Source organism: Phoca vitulina, unplaced genomic scaffold (genome assembly GCF_004348235.1).
Source record: "Phoca vitulina isolate PV1807 unplaced genomic scaffold, GSC_HSeal_1.0 scaffold1, whole genome shotgun sequence".
In the NCBI taxonomy this organism is placed as follows: domain Eukaryota; kingdom Metazoa; phylum Chordata; class Mammalia; order Carnivora; family Phocidae; genus Phoca; species Phoca vitulina.
The window spans coordinates 111,413,189-111,432,211 of record NW_022589704.1 but is presented as its reverse complement, the minus strand read 5'-3'; the positions used below and the strand labels follow the sequence as shown (position 1 = coordinate 111,432,211).

Genomic DNA, 19,023 nt, shown 5'->3' with positions numbered 1-19,023 from the left:
ATTTAGCATGAAGGTCTAGCCTATTTTATTGGCTACAATTCCAATGACAATTTAGTTTTCTTGGACTTTGCAGTGCTGTTCTGGTTTGCTTTATTCTTCTGCTTGAACTCTCCCTTGACCCCTGTTGGTGCTGTCTGCAGGGTCCAGAAATAACTTCCCTGGGCTGCCTAGCATTGTTAGGTAGGATGTGGGAATCTCAACTCATAGGATGGAGATCACTTCCCCTGGCCTATTCTCCAACTACCCAGTGCTGGTGGGCTTCCCACTCTCTCTGTCATCATGAATGGGGGAGAGAAGTGACTACCCAGGCCACCTTCTGTCACTGGGAAGGGCCAGGAGCCATGGAGTCCAGGTGGTTCTCTGCTGTTGGGTGGAGGATTGGGAGACACCAGTCCTTCATTGCTTTCTGCTGCTGGGTGGAGGACTAGGAGACACTAGGACTGCTGACACCACCTGTGCAGGCAGAGGTTCCACCTGCTCATGGCAGATGTGTTCCAGAGGGTTGTATGGCTTGCCCAGGCTCTGCTGTTGGCAGATCTGCCTGCTCTTGCTGACATTTGGGGGAATTTGGGAGCATGGCTTGACCTTCCCAGGATCTATTGTTGCCACCATTGCTGCCACTGGGGATGGATCTTCCTGCCAAGTCCTTGCTGGGCTTTCCCTTTCCTGGAACTTTGGATGGAGAGAGTGTTCTGTTTTCTTAGATTCTGGATTTTACATCCATTCTGGGTATAACATCCATTATAGGGCCAAGCTAATAGCCAAAGTGGTTTACCTTTGTCCTGAGATCCAGAGCCCACGCTCTGAATAACCTCTTTATCAAACTTCCACATTGAGCCAATATTGCCCCTGCCCTAAATCAATCCAGGGCCAGCCCCTAATCCCAGAGCCCATCCTAATTAGTCAAACTTGCTGATCCTAAGCTGTTTACCTTGTCCTGCCTTCTCTTTCTCTTGGAAACCCTGATAATGGTTCTGGCCTAGGCTATCCCCTTGCTCCTTCTGCCTCCTACCCAACGCTGGTGTTTTCCCATGTGGCCCTATGTGGTGTGGCATGCTCCTTTATCTTGGAAACTGTTAAGTAATCTAAATCTTCTTTTAATGGCAGTAGCCTCTCCATGTTGTCACTCAGTTGCCTCCATAACTTAAAATTCTGTGGATATGGATGAAACAGAGAGCAAGTTTTTCTTCCTTTTCTTCCTCCCCCACTTCTACCCACCCTTCCTTCCCTCCCTTCCTTCCTTCCTTTCTTTTTCCCTGTTGATGGTTCCAGGTTGCTGTTTTCTCTGCTCCTCATCTAGAATATTTGGGAGATAAAAAGACAACTCAAGGAACAAATTGTTTTGTAGTTTTTAGTATACAATCCCTACACATGTCCTTATCACAGCCTATTGCTGTTGACATTTTACCAGTTTGAGTGGAATGTAAAACTTTACTTCCCTTTATATCCCCTTACCGTCCTTCACTTATAATTACCTTAAATATTTCCTCTCTCTATATTGATATCTGACAGTGTTATAATTTTTGCTTCAAGAGTCAAACACAACTTTATAAACTCAAGAGGATAAGTAAAATCTGTTTCCTGGATGTTATGTCTTTTGTTGTAGTCCCATAGGTCCCTCAGGCTCTGTTCATTTTTCTTTCTGGTCTGTTTTTTCTCTGGTGTTCAGATGATGCAATTCCCATTGTTCTATCTTCAAGTTAATTATTTCCTCTGTCTTCTCCATACTGCTTTTGAACCCACCAATTGAGTTTTTTAATTTCAGTTATTGTATATTTCAGTTCTAAATGTTCCTTTTGGCTCTTTATGTCTTCTCTGTTGGTGGGGGAGGGAGGCTGAGTCTTCCACTTTTTCATTTGTTTTAAACATTTTTATAATGGCTGCTTTAAAATCCTTGTCAGATAATTCTAACATCTCTTATTTCAGTGTTGGCATCTGTTGAGTGTCTCTCCTCATTTAAGTTGAAATTTTCCTGCTACTTGATATGATGAGTAATTTTCTATTTTATTCTGGACATTTTTGGTGTCATATTATAAGATGCCGGCCCTTATTTAAATCTTGTGACTTAGCAGCCCTCCTTTGGCACTGCTCTGGCAAAGACAGGGAGCACCACCTAATTACTGCCAAGTGGGGTTAGAGTCCAGGCTTTCCACTGATGAAATGAAAGCTGTCACTTGAAGAGAAACAAGGTGTTTTTTTTTTTAATTAAGTTCAATTAGCCAACATATAGTACATCATTAGTTTTTGATGTAGTGTTTATGGTTCATTAGTTGCGTGTAACACCCAGAAGCACTGCACTTTCTTGATGCAACAGCTATAGCTGTGAATACTGAGAATGAATCAGTATGCAAATGTTGAGATCATTCTGCTTTATCAGGTCTTGCAACTAAGCACTATGGGGTATACAAAGAAGTAATTGACATGGCCCTTTCTCCTGAGGCTGAAGGTCTATTTGAATTATTACAAAATCACCTACAATGCTAATTTATATAAAAGGAATTGTTTCCAAATATTTTTAAATTATAAATGTAATTTAACCACTTTATTGGTAAATAGAAAATAGAAAAAATGTTTTGACTATAACAAAAACATTGTTTCTTTGGTATATTTCATTTCAGGGTTTTTTTTTGTATTTTGAAAATGTTTTATAAAATGTTTTATAATCATAGACTGCATAAAATTCTCTATCCCACATTATATATTTTCTCTACTGTTCAATAGCCTTTATAAATTACATGTTTAATTGCTGCCTAATTTTCCATTGAGTGCGTATAGCTTAATTTGCTTAATCATTTTCCTAGTGTGGAACACAAATTATTTCCCTTTTTTAATTTTGCAAGTAGCATTTCAATGGACATGTCAGATAACAGAATCTTTCCTTAGGTTAGAATCTCTCAAGTAAGATTACTCAGTCAGAGTTTGAACCTTTTGATCACTAGTTACACATTATTTTAACATTCATTGGTAGATCCTTCCTGAAACAACTCTTATTGTGGTGTTTAATGGCAATTTTCTATTTCTCTTATTTATTAATTGTATTTTTCTACTTTTTAAAATTTATTCAGTCATTTATTCATATCAGTATAGGCTAATGGATAATTATTCTCTCTTTTGGGTTATAATTCAATAATATGGTTATTTGGTTATTCAAATTATTCCAGAATGGGGAGAATTACTTGGTAATATTAAGTAATAGCAATATTATTAATATTAAGCAATGCTAAGCCCTTAAATCCATGAAGAGCATACTTGCTTCATATATTTAGGTCTATTTTGATTTCTTTCATCAGTACTGATTAAAAAGCCATGCAAGGAAGCAAGGGCAAAAATGAACTATTGGGACTTCATCAAGATAAAAAGCTTTTGCATAGCAAAGGAAACAGTCAACAAAACCAAAAGACAACCGACAGAATGGGAGAAGATATTTGCAAATGACATATCAGATAAAGGGCTAGTATCCAAAATCTATAAAGAACTTGTCAAACTCAACACCCCAAGAACAAATAATCCAAACAAGAAATGGGCAGAAGACATGAACAGACATTTCTGCAAAAAAGACATCCAAATGGCCAACAGACACATGAAAAAGTGCTCAACATCACTTGGCATCAGGGAAATCCATATCAAAACCTCAATGAAATACCACCTCACACCAGTCAGAATGGCTAAAATTAACAAATCAAGAAACGACAGGTGTTGGTGAGGATGCAGAGAAAGGGGAACCCTCCTACACTGTTGGTGGGCATGCAAGCTGGTGCAGCCACTCTGGAAAACAGTATGGAGGTTCCTCAAAAAGTTGAAAATAGAGCTACCATACGACCCAGCAATTGCACTACTGGATGTTTACCCCAAAGATACAAATGTAGTGATCTGAAGGGGCACGTGCATCCCAATGTTTATAGCAGCAATGTCCACAATAGCCAAACTATGGAAAGAGCCTGGATGTCCATCAACAGATGAATGGATAAAGAAGATGTGGTATATGTATACAATTGAAAATTATGCAGCCATCAAAAAAATGAAATCTTGCCATTTGCAATGACGTGGATGGAACTAGAGGGTATTATGCTAAGCGAAATAAGTCAGTCAGAGAAAGACAATTATCATATGATCTCACTGATATAAGGAATTTGAGAAACATGACAAAGGATCATAGGGGAAGGGAGGGAAAAATGAAACAAGATGAAGCTGAGGGGGAGACAAACCATAAGAGACTCTTAATCAGGAAACAAACTCAGGGTTGCTGGAGTGGAGGGGGTGGGAGGGATGGGGTGGCTGGGTGATGGACATTGGGGAGGGTATATGCTATGGTGAGCACTGTGAATTGTGTAAGACTGATGAATCACAGACCTGTACCCCTGAAACAAATAATACATTATGTTAATTTTTAAAAAGCCATGCTGATTAAATATAGCATATAGATCTGATTATATTTCCTTAGATTTATACCTAGGGATATAATTTTTGGCTACTATTATAAATGCTATTTTTTTATTTCAAATTCTAATTCTCGCCCCTAGTATATAGACATGCAGTTTATTTTGTTTCTTGACCTTGTTGTCTTGGAACCTATTAAAATCACCTATTAATTCTAGGGGGGTTTTGGTTGTTTTGTTTGTTTGTTTGTTTGTGTTTTTTTAGTTTCTTCGGGATTTTCTATATAGAAAATAGACTATTTAGTTTCATCCATTTTAATCTGTATCCCTCTTATTTCTTTTTATTGTCTTATTACACTGACTAGGACTCCAGAGTTCAGTGTTGAGTGGGAGTGATAAGAGAAAACATGCTGGCCTTTGAAGTCTTAGGGAGAAAGCATTCAATCTTTCCCCATTAAGTATGAAGTTAGCCTTAGGAATTTTTTTATAGTTTACCTTTATCAGGTCTAGAACATTCCTTCTGCTCCCAGTTTGCTCTATTCATTTCTTTGTGTAGACTCTGCTATCATGTTACTTCTGAAGAAGTTTTAACATTTCCTATGCAGTGGGTTTGCTGGAAATTAACTCCTCAATTTTTGTTAGGAAAGTCTTTATTTTTCCTTCATGTTGAAAGATTCTTTTGCTGGATATATTTTGTTCTTTCAGCTCTTTAAAGAGGTCACTCCACTGCAAACTGGTTTGCATGGTTTCTGATAAGATTTTTGCTCTAATTCTTATCTTCATTTTTCTCTATGTGTTGTTTCCTCTTTACTCTAGCTGCTTTCATGATTTTCTCTTTGTCTTTGGTTTTCAGCAGTTTGAGTATGATACACCTACATGTGAGCTTTTTTCTTTTATATTTATCCTACTTAAACTCTATGAATTTGTGACTTAATATTGTCATTTATTTGGCGAAATTCTTGAACTTCTTGCCTCAAATATTTTTTTTAAATTTTATTTTATTATGTTATGTTAGTCACCATACAATACATCATTAGTTTTTGATGTACTGATCCACAATTCATTGTTTTTTCTGCCCTGTTCTCTCCCTCCTCTCCTTCTAGGATTCTGATTATGGCATGTGTTAGATCATTTGATATTAGTCTTAGATGTTTGAGTTTCCTGTATCCCTGCAGATGTCTCTCTCCTCATATTTTGGGCCAGTATTTTGCTCTGCAACCTCAGCTCTCAGATGGCTCCAAAAAAAGTTGTGAATCTGAAACTAATTTGACTCTTTCATAGTAAGAGTGGGAGTGATGCTCCTTTGAGCTCATTTGTATCCTGGGGCAGAAGCTACAGTCAGAATGCAGTCTTGGAAAATGCTAGTCTGGTTATATGCCTTGTTTACAAATGAGGATGCTGAGGGGAGAAGATGCAGAGAAGGGAAGTAGCATAACTCAAATTCTCATCACAATGAGAGTCACTAACTTTTTACCTCTCTAAGCTGTGGTTAAATTCCTGTTTCCCATTGGGGAGGGATTCTGGGCTAGTTTCTCAGGTGATCCAGTTCATGACTTAAAGCAGTCCACAGGGAGGGGAAAGGGTTGCAGAGGCCAGTGTGAGGGCCTGTAGCCAGATAATAGGGTGCCTTTGGTAGGTGCCCAGCAGTGAGACATTAGAGTCTAATAGAGAAGACAAGTAAAAAACTAAGGTAGCTTTCTGACTGGCCAGGATGACTCTAAAGATATACCACATCATGTTACTCCCTATCTTAAACTCTTTATTGGCTTCCTCTTTGAACTCAGAATGAGATCCAACTCTTCAACCCACCAAGAAGTCCCCACAATAACTGGCCTCTGCCTCCTTTTGCCTTCACTCATCCTATTGGATCACTTGAGCCAAGGTCCGTAGGCCTCACATTGTTCACATATGCCTTTCCCTCGACCTAGAACGCTCTCCTTCCCAACCCTTCCTGCAGATGGCCCCTGTTCAGCTTTCAGGTCTCAGCGTAAATACCTTCCCTAACTACTCATTGCCCTTGGGTTTTCTCCCTTCATAACCCTCATCTCAATTTGTAATTATGCATACACATGTCTTTGTTTGCTGTTTGTGTGTCTTGGTTCACCTGTGCACCTCCAGACTTCAGTATTGTTAAATAATACTGATGATTGCAGTGTTATGTGTTAGGTGTTATGTGAGAAGACAGAGGTGTGGTAGCAAAGATGGGTACAGAGTAGATAAATATGCACTGACCTGACTTAGAAGAAGAAATGGAGAGCTCCAAGGACTGGTCTTGCTGCTGTGCCCCATAGTGGCCTTACTTGCCATCAGTAATTGCCCACCTTTACACTTCTCCCCCAGCACCCATGAAACTTCATCTCTCATAGCACAGCTCAAAGGGGAGCCCCTGTGAGAACTTCCTCCCCCTGAAATCACTCATTTTCATGTGTGTATATAGTTTTTGTTTATACCATTGGTAGAGCATAAAGCACATTTCACTCTTTCTAGTTGTCTAGGTGCTTGTTCCCTTGTTAGTTCACAACTGCTCTGATAGAAGGGGCTTTGTTTTGTGTGTCTTTTATTTAAAACTGTTTCTGGCACATAATAGTTCCTAGTAAATGGCAGCTTCTTTTTTATTTAAATTTTAGTTAACATACAATGTAATATTGATTTCTGGAGTAGAATTCAGTAATTCACCACTTACATACAACCCCAGTGCTCATCACAAGTGTCCTCCTTAATACCCATCACCCATCTAGCCCACCTCCTAACCACCTCCCTCCATCAACCTTCAGTTTGTCTCTTTAGGAGTCTCTTATGGTTTGTTTCCCTCTCTCCTTTTTTTCTTTTCCCCCTTCCCATATGTTCATCTGTTTTCTTTCTTAAATTCCACATATGACTGAGATCATATGGTATTTGTTGTTCTCTGACTGACTTATTTCACTCAGCATAATATACTTGAGCTTCATCCATGTTGTTGCAAATGGCAAGATTTCATTTTTTGATGGCTGAGTAGTATTCTGGTGTGTGTGTGTGCGTGTGTGCATGCACATGTATCACATCTTCTTTATTAAATGGCAACTTCTTAAGTGGCTCTGAATCCCGAATTTTGGCAAATGCATCTATGCCCTCCCAGAAAAATCAGACGAAGCAGCAGATAACTACAGGGTCTTGAAAATAAAAAGTGTCTGATTTATGTGGAAATTCAGCTTGAGCATATAGAATCAAGGCTAATTAAAGGAAGAGGCCATTTGGGATTCTAGAATATTCTTTTTTTTTTTTTTTAAGATCTTATTTTTAAGGAATCTCTGCACCCAGCATGGGGCTTGAACTCACAACCCTGAGATCAAAAGTCACATGCTCCACTGACTGAGCCAGCCAGGCACCCCGGGATTCTAGAATATTCTTAAGTAAACATAATAGTAATGCTTCCAGGATCATATTGCAACTCCCATTGATTGCCTAAAAGGACTTTCCAGGTAGAAGAAATCTTGCCATCTAACAAATGGGTAAGAAGTAAGTGCATTTAGGAGCAGTGAGGTAGAAACTGGATGGTGTAGGGAATATATTCTCCTTGTAACCTCATCAATGGGAATAACTGATCTGGAAACCCATGATTTTTAGAGAGTGAAAAGATAAATACAAACAGCTCAGGTTCAAACCTCACGGATAGGTGAGGAATAAGGTTAGCTAAGCAAGCGGCTGTGCCTATAGGTAATAGGGCAGCTTGCTCTGAAACTGAGGCAAGCAGGGAGCTTCTGGGGTTCCTCAGACCTCCTCAACTTTCTTCTTCTTCCGTCAGCCTCTTTCCACCCCCACTATATAACTGTCACTGCCTTCTGTTCATTAATTCACCTGACAAACATTTACTGGAGAACCTTGCCCACTGTGTGCCATGCCCTGAGTTGCGACTGAGGGGTCAGCAGGTGCTCCTTGAGCAGCCAGAGGACAGACTGCAGGGGGACTCACCCTCTCTCTCATCTGAGGCCTCCTATGAACTGCAGTCTAACTCCGATTATTTGAATAAGAGTTTACTTTTGTAAACAAACAAACACTCCTTTACTCAAGTGGAATAGTAAAATATTTCATTTCTGTAGTAAAATAAAATACATTCACAAATGGGAAAATTCAAAAAACAAGATATTCTGCCTCTGCTGGGCAGGTCTTATATACACAGTAAGTGGAAAATGTGCATGTAAATCTGAATGTACCTTTGAATATTATGCTTGGGGAAAATGACCTGTGAAAATAAAATGATAAGATTTTCAGATCTTTAGCCACAGAGTTAAAATAGCCATCCATTGCAGTGGTGATCCTGTGTAATTCTGTATCCCTCAAACACTTACCTTGTGTTTACTCTGTGCCAAGCCCTGTAGTAGATGCAACAGGAGATGACAAGGCATATGACATAATTTATGTCTGCTAAGTATTTGTGACCAACTCGTTGTGAAAAGAACTGGTAGAACTTATTTTCCATGTTTAACATGGAGAAATCAATATAACTTAGAGTGGTAGGAGAATATTTAGAATTTTTGGAGGGCTATGATTTCCTCCCTTTACCTTCCCCCCAGATCCAGTAAGATAAGTGCACTCAGCCTTGTGGCAGTCATTGACAGAAATGTGAACTCAGGCAAGTGAGAAAAATAGGCCTATAACCCAGACTCTACTGCACCAAAAAGACCACAACCTTTCTGTGGAAAGCATCACAGTTATATGTGACACAGTGCTTGTGCTCCATGCTAGTGTTGTTACACAAGCCTACTGTAGACAACCGTGGAAGACTCTCATGTGGGCTAAAACCAAGGAGTCAGCAGGGCTGTATTCTCTTCCAGAGACTCTAGGGGAGAATCATTTACTTGCTTTCTCTAGCTTCTGAAGTCTGCCCACATTCCTTGGCTCATGGCCCTCCCCTGAATCACTTTCTGCTCCCATTATCACACCTCCTTCTCTGACTCTCCTGCCTCTATTTTTCCCTTTAAAGGATCCTTATGGTTACATCAGGCCTACCCAGATAATTCAGCATAATCTTCTCAAGATATTTAACATAACCACATCTGCAAAATCCCTTTTGCCATAAAAGGTAACATTGACAGGTTTCGGGGATTGGGACATGGACATCTTTTGGAGGAGAGGGACATTATCCTGTCTACCACACTCTAGAAGAAATGATAGGAAAAAGTGTTTGTGACCTTAGGTTGGAAAGAGTCTTTAAAATGTGACATACAAAAAGCATGACCTACAAAAATCAATGAATTGGGCTTCATCAAAATGAAAACTTTTCACTCTGCAAATAAAAAATAATTGTTAATAAAATGAAAAGGCAAGCCACAGACTGGAAGAAAATTGGCAAAACATATATCAAACAAAAGACTTACATCTAGGATCTGTAAAGAAGTCTTACAACTCAATAAGACTACAACCCAATTTTTTTTAATGGGCAAAAAACTGAAAATTGAACTGCTACGTCACCAAAGAAGATATACAGATGGAAAACGGTGTATGAAAAGATGTTTAACATCATATGTCATTAGGAAAATGCAAATTAAGACCACAGTGAGATACCACTTCACACCCACTAGGATGGCTGAAATGAACAAAGCCTACTGTACCAGAAGTGGGTGGGGGTGTGGAGCAGCTCACTGTCATATATTAGTAGGGGAGTGTAAAAGGGAATGGAAGGGAAGGCCGTTTGCCATTTCTTAAGAAATTAAACATATAGCCCTTCCATATGATCCAGTCTTTCCATTTCTCAGTATTTACTTATGAAAAATGAAAGCACACGTCCATACAAAGACTTGTACACAAATGTTCATTGCAGCTTTATTTGAAAAGCCAAAAACTGGAGCAACTCAATGTCCATTAGCAGATGAATGGATAAACAAGCTGTGCTCTCTCTCTACAATGGAACACTACTCAGCAATAAAGCAAATTGTTGACACATGCAACATAGATGACTCTCAGAATAATTGTGCTGAATGAAAAAAGCCAAACAAGAAATACATACAGTATGATTCCATTTTATGGAATTCTAGAAAATGCAGATTAATCTGTAGTAGCACAAAGCAGATAAAGATCACTTGGGGATGGAGGAGGGTGGCCAGGGAGAGGTGAGAGGGGGATGAGAGGGAGCAAAAAAAGCATGAGGTAACTTTTGGGAGCAAGAGAAGTGTTCATTATCTTGACTGTGCTCATGGCTTCCCAAATGTTTATAAAAACTTTAATTGTACACTTCCAGTATGTATGTTTTATTTTATGTCAATTATACCTCAATAAAGTTTAAAACAAATTAAATAGTAAAAAAAAAAAAAAAAAAAATAAAAAAGTCAAAAAAAAAAAAAAATGAGCAAGACAGAAAACCAGAGCCTTGGGTTTGGCAACGCAGAAGTCACTAGAGGCTTCTACCGGAGTGATTTAGGTGAGCAAGCAGACAGCCAGCCAGACCTACAGTGAGCAGAGTGACAGGAACTTCTGATTTTAGAATTACTGCAGATTATGTCTTGCCCAAAATGCTCACTGCAACAAAAGTACACAGAAACAAAGCATAACATTCCTTTAAATATATGCTCTTAAGCAAATGATTGCTGAATCCACACACAAAAAAGAGAAATTCCCAGGAAAAAAAGGGGAAGCTCAAAAAGAATGAATTATGGCAGTAGATAGAAGCCCAAATATACCAGTGATGACAGTAAATGCCCACTGGTTAAACTCTCTAGTTAAAAGTGACTGAAAGGGGTGCCTGGGTTTTAGTTAAGCATCTGCCTTAGGCTCAGGTCATGATCCTGGGGTCCTGGGGTCCCTGATCCGTCGGGATTCTGCTTCTTCCTTCTGCCCCTCCCTCTGCTCATGCTCTCTCTCTCTCTCTCTCTCTCACACTCTCTTTTTCTCTCTCTCTCTCAAATAAATAAATAGAATCTTTAAAAATAATAAAAAATAAATAAAAGTGACTGAAATATTGGATTTTGAAAGCCCAGCTATATGTTGTTTATGAAAAATACACCTAACGGACATAGACTGAAAATAAAGGAATGGAAAAACCCAAAGAAAGCTGGTATAGGTCTATTAATATTAGAGAAGATAGCCTTGAAAGCAAAAACCTTCATTAGGGATAAAGAAGGTTACTATGTAATAATATAAAGAGCCACTCACCAGGAAGATGTACCATCATAAACTTGTTTATGCACCTACTAGCATAATGCTGAAATATGTAAATCAAAAGATGACAGAGTTAAGAGTAAATTGACAAACATACCACCTTTGTGGTTATGTCAAATGTTAAAATCACCCTTCTCTTAATAGCAGATGAAAAACTAGTCAAATTACTGAGGATTAATAGTATTAATGGGGATTTAGCAGTTAACAAGCTTGAGCTAATGAGCACTTATTAAACCCTGCATCAACTTATTAGAGAATACACATTCTTTTCAAACACCCAGGGAACATTTATGAAATAAAACATGTATTATGCCATAAAGCCAGTTTCAACTAATTTCAAAGAATCAATATCATACAGACCACATTCTCTGACTATAATTAAATAGAAATTAGAAACAAAAAGATAACTAAAACATACATTTAAATAAATCATGGGTCAAAGAACAAATCATAATGGCAATTAAAAAAAATATATAGGAGAAAGTCCAAACACCTTGCCCTAGTGTTTGAAGCTTCATATAGTTACAGAAACAAGACAATTATGAAGTGCTAGGACTGTGACAAAATAAAGAGAGCTTTTTTGCTTTAAAACATTCAAATTTCACCTACTGCTCACTCCCACAAAAAATCTTCAACAAAAAGAATACTTTTGCTTCTAGATTTAACCCCTAGGCCATCCCTTCAGGGTAACCCTGGAATTATATGGAATCATGCTGAGAAATTATTCAAGGATTACTCCTGAGTCAAGTCAGGAAGAAAAAAAATTTTTTTAAAGATTTATTTATTTATTTATTTGACACAGAGAGAGAGAGAGCACAAGCAGGGGGAGCAGCAGAAGGAGAGGGAGAAGCAGGCTCCCCACTGAGCAGGGAGCCCGATGTGGGGCTCGATCCCAGGACCCAGGCATCATGACCCAAGCCAAAGGCAGACACTTAACTGACTGAGCCACCCAGGTGCCCCAAAAATATTCTTTCTTCATAAGATTTAGAACCTAATGTTCAACCAAATCAAATGCTTTTTTAGAAAGACATCTGCTCTTCATATTTCAGCATTTGTACACTTTAAGGAATTTTAAACCTGCTATTCCAGTGCAGAGACTACATCAATTTTGTAATCTAGAAAAGTTATTTTATTTTTTTCCCCCCAAAGTCTTTTATTTTCATTAAGACAGAGTGAGACCTCTTGCCAAAATAACCTGGAACTCAAAGAAAGTCGTGACCGTCAGCAAGACCCAGCCAGGGAGTCCAGTTTCTTGGCGGCAGCCCATCCCCTTACTGGCATCTGTTTAAAGTGTCATTAGGAAATGAATCTGTGGTGTTCTGGGAGGTGATGCTGAGCAGGGGTAGGGGCAGGAATGAGACCTCTGGCATTTGGGGATAGTCCTTGTCCACATCATTGGTCATTTGGAACTTGGGACTTTGGGATTCTCTGGGCCTGAAGCTTGTGAGTATGGATGCCACTCTGAGTCTGTAAAGTGATGTCGAGCTATGACAGAGCTGAAAGGACCGCTCACATGCTCTATCGTCAGGAAGTCGGTTCCTGATTTAATAACACAGTTGTTGAGCTGAGGGAATGGAGGTGCTCCAAAGGAGCACTCACTGAGCAGGAGCATGCTGCAGGCCTGTCAGCAGGCCTCTGTGCTTGCCAAGGCATGTTCACGTCCACGTCTTGCTCATCCTGGCAGGGCTGTGGGCGGTGCCCGGCACGTGGGAGTTGGGTGACTGCACCCCTGTGTTCCTGTTGGGGACTCTGGGAAACCCTGACTTCCTAACTGGATATCTCCGCGGGATACCCCACGGCAAGCACACAGCCCTCCTTTCCAAATGGTTTTATTTTTTAATGTTTCCTTTCCTATTCCCTACTCCTTCCTGCTTTGTAACCAATTTGAAACTATAGTATCATTATTCCTGATGTTCTGAATCTACCTTGTGCCTTAAAAGCTTCACAGTGCATGCTTTGGTGTTTGTTTTTCTCCTCTCAGTTAAGGAGTAATTAAAAGCATTTACTTTGGGAAATCTCTTATGACAAGTCCTGAGAAGTCCAAGGGCTGGTTGAGTAAATGGCTTCTGTACAAAACTTGTGTGGAGGAGCCTTAGCTACAAGTGGAGCCAAGTGCTCACTCCACTCCTGATCTAAGGAGTCTTTGGGGAGTTTGTGATTGAAAGTTGGGTGCAGGGGTGCCTGGGTGGCTCAGTCATTAAGCGTCTGCCTTCAGCTCAGGTCATGATCCCAGGGTCCTGGGATTGAGCCTTGTGTCGGGCTTCCTGCTCAGCGGGGAGTCTGCTTCTCCCTCTCCGTCTGCTTGTGCTTGCTCTTTCTCTCTCAAATAAATAAATAAAATCTTTTAAAAAAAAAAGAAAGAAAGTTGGGTGCAGCGTTATCACCATGTTCAAGGCATTGTCTAATACATGCTACAACCATGATACATGGATGAAACTCTAAAATATTATGCTGAAAGAAAGAAGCCAGACCCTGAAGAGTACATACTGCATATTCTGGTCATTTGAAATTCCAGAAAAGGCAGATCTAGACTGTGTGTCAGAAAGCAGGTCACTGGGGAGTAAGGGGAAGGAGAGAGGTGGAGAATGACTGGGAAGGAGCAGGGGCTTTTTTTTGAGAAAAAGAAATACTCTAGATTTTTATTTTTTTAATTTATTTTTACATGGGTGTCCACATTTGTCAAAATGCATAGATCATCCACTTTAAACAGATGCATATAAATTTGTATCTCAACAAGGTGCCTGGTGGCTCATTCAGTTGAGCATCAGACTGTTGATTTCAGCTCAGGTCATGATCTCAGGGTTGTGGGATTGAGCCCCAAGTTGGGCTCTGTGCTCAGTGGGGAGTCTGCCTAGGACTCTCCCTTTCCCTCTGCCCCTCCCCCCGTTCTCTCTCTCTCTCAAATAAATAATTAAAAAAAAAGAAATGCGTAATGACAAAAGGGAAATTTGCAAATACTTGCACAGTTCTGTATTTTTCTTCCTATTCTCAAAACTGTCTTGGGCATTTATAATACTGCAAAATGTGTTTGAAATCCAATAACTCTTGTTGTTTTTTTTTTTTACTCCAGCAAACCTAACTCAGAAAACACTTCTAAGTGTAAGAGTGTTGACTTTAATCCAGTTAGTTACATAAGAACAAACAACACAAAGCAAACATATATTAATTTGTTCTTTCCTGCTGAAAACATTAGGCAGAGATAAGCTTTTCGCCGTGACTCACACAACATATTTATACTTATTTCAACTGCACATGCTCATTTGTCCTATTCTGATTTTTTAATAGGGTTGCTTTTAACTATGTGCTACATTTTCTCCCTACTGTTTGAGTTTGGCTTCATTGCTTGTTTCCTGTGTTAATAAAAGGTAGCTCTTCTTATTTACCTCTCTTTTCCTAGGTGCACAAGGGGAACTAATGAGATGTTTCTGAACCTTCCTCCTTCTGACAAAGGCTGGTGCAGTGTAAACATGTGTGCAAATATCCTGAGGCCTTGTCTCTGACTCCTGTCTTCTTGCCTTTCCAGACTCCAGAGCCAGGTGCAGACCTGCCAGGTGAAGACAAGATTGAAGATAAGCAGCTCCCCACTTTTCCTGCAGAGCCAGAGGAACAGGGATGGAGCCAGGAAACAGACCACAATGATTTTGAGACACTGTCCCACCAGAGCGAAAGTCATTCAGATACAAAAACCGACCCCTTTGAAAGTGCTCCCGACATAGAGTCTCTGCCTGGTGACCTCACGGGGGGGATCTGCCTTCCTCTAAGTGGTACCTCTGTGGACAGGGAAGGACACTGGGGATGCCCTGACATCCCAGCAACCAGACCTCCTCACAAGCAGCTTTCAACTGGTGTCCCTGGGCTTGACCCAAAGGAGGACCTAGATTTGTCCCTTGACCTCAGGGAAGAGTCTTACAAAAGTGGGTTTCAAGCCTTTGCTGCAGTTGCTGAAGAAGAGAAGACAGCACACCTCCAGGACAATGGCGTGGCCAGGCTAGAGCTAGAGTCTTTGCTGGCAGGGTCTCCTCACCACACAGAGGGCTGCTCACAGGGTACCACAGGCAGCTACAGTCTCCAGCCAGCAAAGGTGGTGACTGCACAAGACCTCAGGGGATTGTCTATTTTTTCTCTTCAGAAATCCAGGTCTGAGAGTTGTCTGGGCATTCCAGTGGTCTGGCCCTTTCTTCTCTGGTGCTGTGAACTGGGCCAGAGCTGGCCACATATCCACAACAGGGCCAGGGGCCCAGGGCTGCCTTACAGAGGTCCACTGCACAACACAGCCCCTCTGGGAGCCAGGACAAAGAAGGGAAATACTCTAGGCCCCGAAGAGAACACAGACTTGCTCTGCGCCAAGCCCTGCCCTGATGCCCCTTGCCAGCTTCCTTTGGGAACATGCCGCCTTGCATATGCCAAGCTTCACCATAGTGCCCCAGAAAATATTAATGACAAGGACAGGACATCCCCAGAGCACTGCTCTCAGCACGTGAGGACACTGACTAGGGCCCATTCCATAGCCGTGTTTCCCTTAAAGTTCCCTAAGAATCCTCCAGGACAGAACTTTGTGAAATCTGGGACTCATTTGAGGAAAGGGACCGAATCAGAACAAGATCCAAGAACACAAAACTCTCTTCGCTCTGTTCCCACCCAACTGTCTCCTTTGCCTTCTGCTTCCCAAAGGAGGGCCCCTTACTTGCAGGACCAGTATAAACCCAGGGCTCCTAGCTGGAAGAGGGCCTTTCAGGACACACCCTGTGAATATCTCTGGCTGGAAAACCAGTTGGGACAGGATTCTAGATCCTGCCCAGTCTCTTCATGCCTTACTGCAGAGTCTGTGAGCCTTGACACAGAGGAAGTGCCAGTGCTCACAGAGTGCAGGTCGGAACACAGCCCAGAAAGCCTGCGAGAGGAACCCCGAGGCACTGGCCCTACCCCAAACGATGCTGATGTGAGTGACAGACAAAAGCACCTTCAGGACATTTCTGTTGAGGCAGGAAACCAAACCAGTAATTACAGATCAAAGTACATTTTCAGTGAGAAAAGAAAGCCACCTGCTAGGGCCAAGTTCCCACATCATTCCAGCAATAGCGGGTCACAGGTGAGGAACAGAGACTGGATGGGTTGCTGCGAAGTGAGTGATTGTTCAGTCGCTCCAGAGACCACCCTGAAAGCAAGTGCAAAGGAAGTGGAAGACGTGATGGTTCTAGACCCCAACTGCACCAAAAGTGCCTTGCAGGAATTTTCGGAAACCACAGCAGCCGCGGTGTCTCATTGCAGCGGTGGGGATGAGTGTGACCAGGGGCTGGAGGGTGGTGCGCAGCCCTCTCCTGAGGGCCTGAAGCTAGAGCCCAAAGTAGACACCTCTAGGGGCAGGTGTACACTCATCATTATAGCTGTTGAGCAGAAAGGTCTTCAGGCCACCAGGAGGAAAGCAGGTGCCCTTCCAGAAACACAGTCCGAATTTCTGGAGAAAAGACCACCATCTCCCTGCAGTGCTGGAGCGACCCCCTGTGACTCTCCCACGGCTGGGAAACCACAAACTTGTGGCAGTGAGTCTGAGCTGCCCGCAGCCAGCGGACTGGGAGGTGATGATGGGACTCCTTGGCAGGGTGCCCAAGCCGCAGAACTTGCGGTAGTTCTGCTTCCCCAAGCTGCCTCCCAAGAGAGGCCCCTGGGCAAAGAGACTTGTTCCCAGGAGCCCGCCCTGGTCAGGCTGAGCACAGGCGATGCTGCAGAAACAAACCCGCCTGCGGCGGACACGGCGGAGCACGCTGCTAGGGAGCCCGGCCCTGGCCCTGAAGACACACGCAAGGCCCATGGCCTTCTCCCCGCGGGGAGCCGAGGAGCAGGGGAAGCGGAGGCGGCGGCGAAGGGCTCTGGCACCCCGGCCTCTGCCAGCGCCCGAGCTCTCCCACCGCCCGGCCCGCCCCGCCGCCCCTGCAAGGCTGCACGGGAGCCTGGGAAGCGCCTCACGTTTCCCAAGGTGACCTCGCTCAGGAAAAGCAGGCCCTCGGTTGCCGAGACCCCAGGAGTGGACGCCGGTGCGCAGGGCCCCGGGCATCTGCAGCCCGCCGGCCCCGCGGCAGCCAGCGCCCCTTCCGGGACGGCGGGTTCTTCGGGCCTCGAGGAGCTGCGTGCGGACAGTGGGGGTCCCGCGGCCTGCTGGCAGAACGCGGTCGGCGGGGACGCGCCTCCTACACACCCAGTGGGCACAGGCGCCTCTCGGAAGGCCATCCCCCAGGGCGCAGGGGGCGGAGCTGCAGGGCTGAGAGAAGGGGACGCTGTGGAGACACCAGGGGACCTGGGTGGCAGAACACTGTCCTCAGAGTGCTGTGATGCCAAGAGCCTCAAAACTCCAGAGAAAAGGCTCAGGGCAAGGTTGGCCTTAGCTCAAAAGACCTTTGCAAATTTTTTTGAGTCAAAAGTTTTAGAAAAAGAGAACACTGATGTATGTTCTCCAGGTTCTCTCAAGGGCCGCAAGGAGAAGAGCAGGCCGCGGCAGAGTTCCTGGCGTGCATTTCTGAAAAGCAAAGATGCCGAAGGCCCCAAAAGGCCCACCTTAGTAAGTCTGGTTCCAGGACAGGAAACCTTGAATCCCCTCAGACCTTCTCCACCAAGGACCAACAGTCACTGTGAGGAGCAGGTAGAAGACAAGGAAAGCTGTGTTTTTGGAGATCATTGGTCACCTCCACATTCCCCCACACCTTTGTCACCCAGCAATTTGGTCTCTCCAGATAACAGGAGAAAAAGTGAGCCAACCATCAAATGCACAAGCCCCCAGGAAAGTGGTAGGTACCTAACTTCAGGTATCTTTCCTGAAAAGTCCTGGCTGATGTCACCCACCAGCCCTCGTGCCCAGCAGGCTGGGATCAGCTGCACCCTTCCCTCCAGCTCTGCCTGTTGCTTGGCATATGGAAGCCAAGGCATGCCCTGCAAACCCATGAGTCCCAAGCCCCGGAGCCCCAGGCCTGGTGTTCATCGGGCAGATTTCCACTACCCTGGCAGGAGCAGTGCCATCTCCATGGTTTCTCTTGGAAGCTACATTGATGTGGATAACAGCTCAGAGGCTTCTGAAAGGCCCAAGACCCCCAAGGCCCGGGCAAGCCTCCTGCTTTCTCTGCAGACACTAGACCAGGATGACCAGAAGGAAGAGAGTGGGAAAAGAGGCTGGCATCACCATGGCCTGAGCATAACACCCTCGCTCAGGGACCTTCCTGGGAGTGAGGTGAGTTACCTGTGACTCCCACCAACCTGTTTATTTACTTCTAAATGCAGGAGGAGGGAACCAGATGGGAAATTTTCCCAAGTGAGGAGAGAGGTGAAGCAGGAAGGCCAATCTGCCTTCCGTGGAGACTGTACCATTTAACACTCCTGGAGTGCCCCGACCCTAATCAACATAGTGTGTGACCAACTTCTGGGAATTTACCAAACTAACAAGTAGGAATTGGCATTTCACTATAATTTTGTGTTTCTGGGTTTCTTTTTTTTTTTTTCCTCGTATAAATCCAGCTATTTGAATTCCTTT

The 19,023-nt window shown here is 42.9% G+C and overlaps 1 protein-coding gene across 3 annotated transcripts in view; it reads left to right on the top strand.

Moving 5' to 3' along the window:
* The window catches only part of ARHGEF4 (Rho guanine nucleotide exchange factor 4), a 253,022-nt gene that overhangs the window by 84,811 nt on the left and 149,188 nt on the right, over positions 1–19,023 (top strand). For all 3 annotated transcript variants that reach the window (XM_032412865.1, XM_032412855.1, XM_032412851.1), the window contains exon 2: positions 15,031–18,723. In XM_032412865.1, coding sequence (XP_032268756.1) covers positions 15,031–18,723 — 3,693 coding nt within the window. The remainder of the gene's footprint in view (positions 1–15,030; positions 18,724–19,023) is intronic.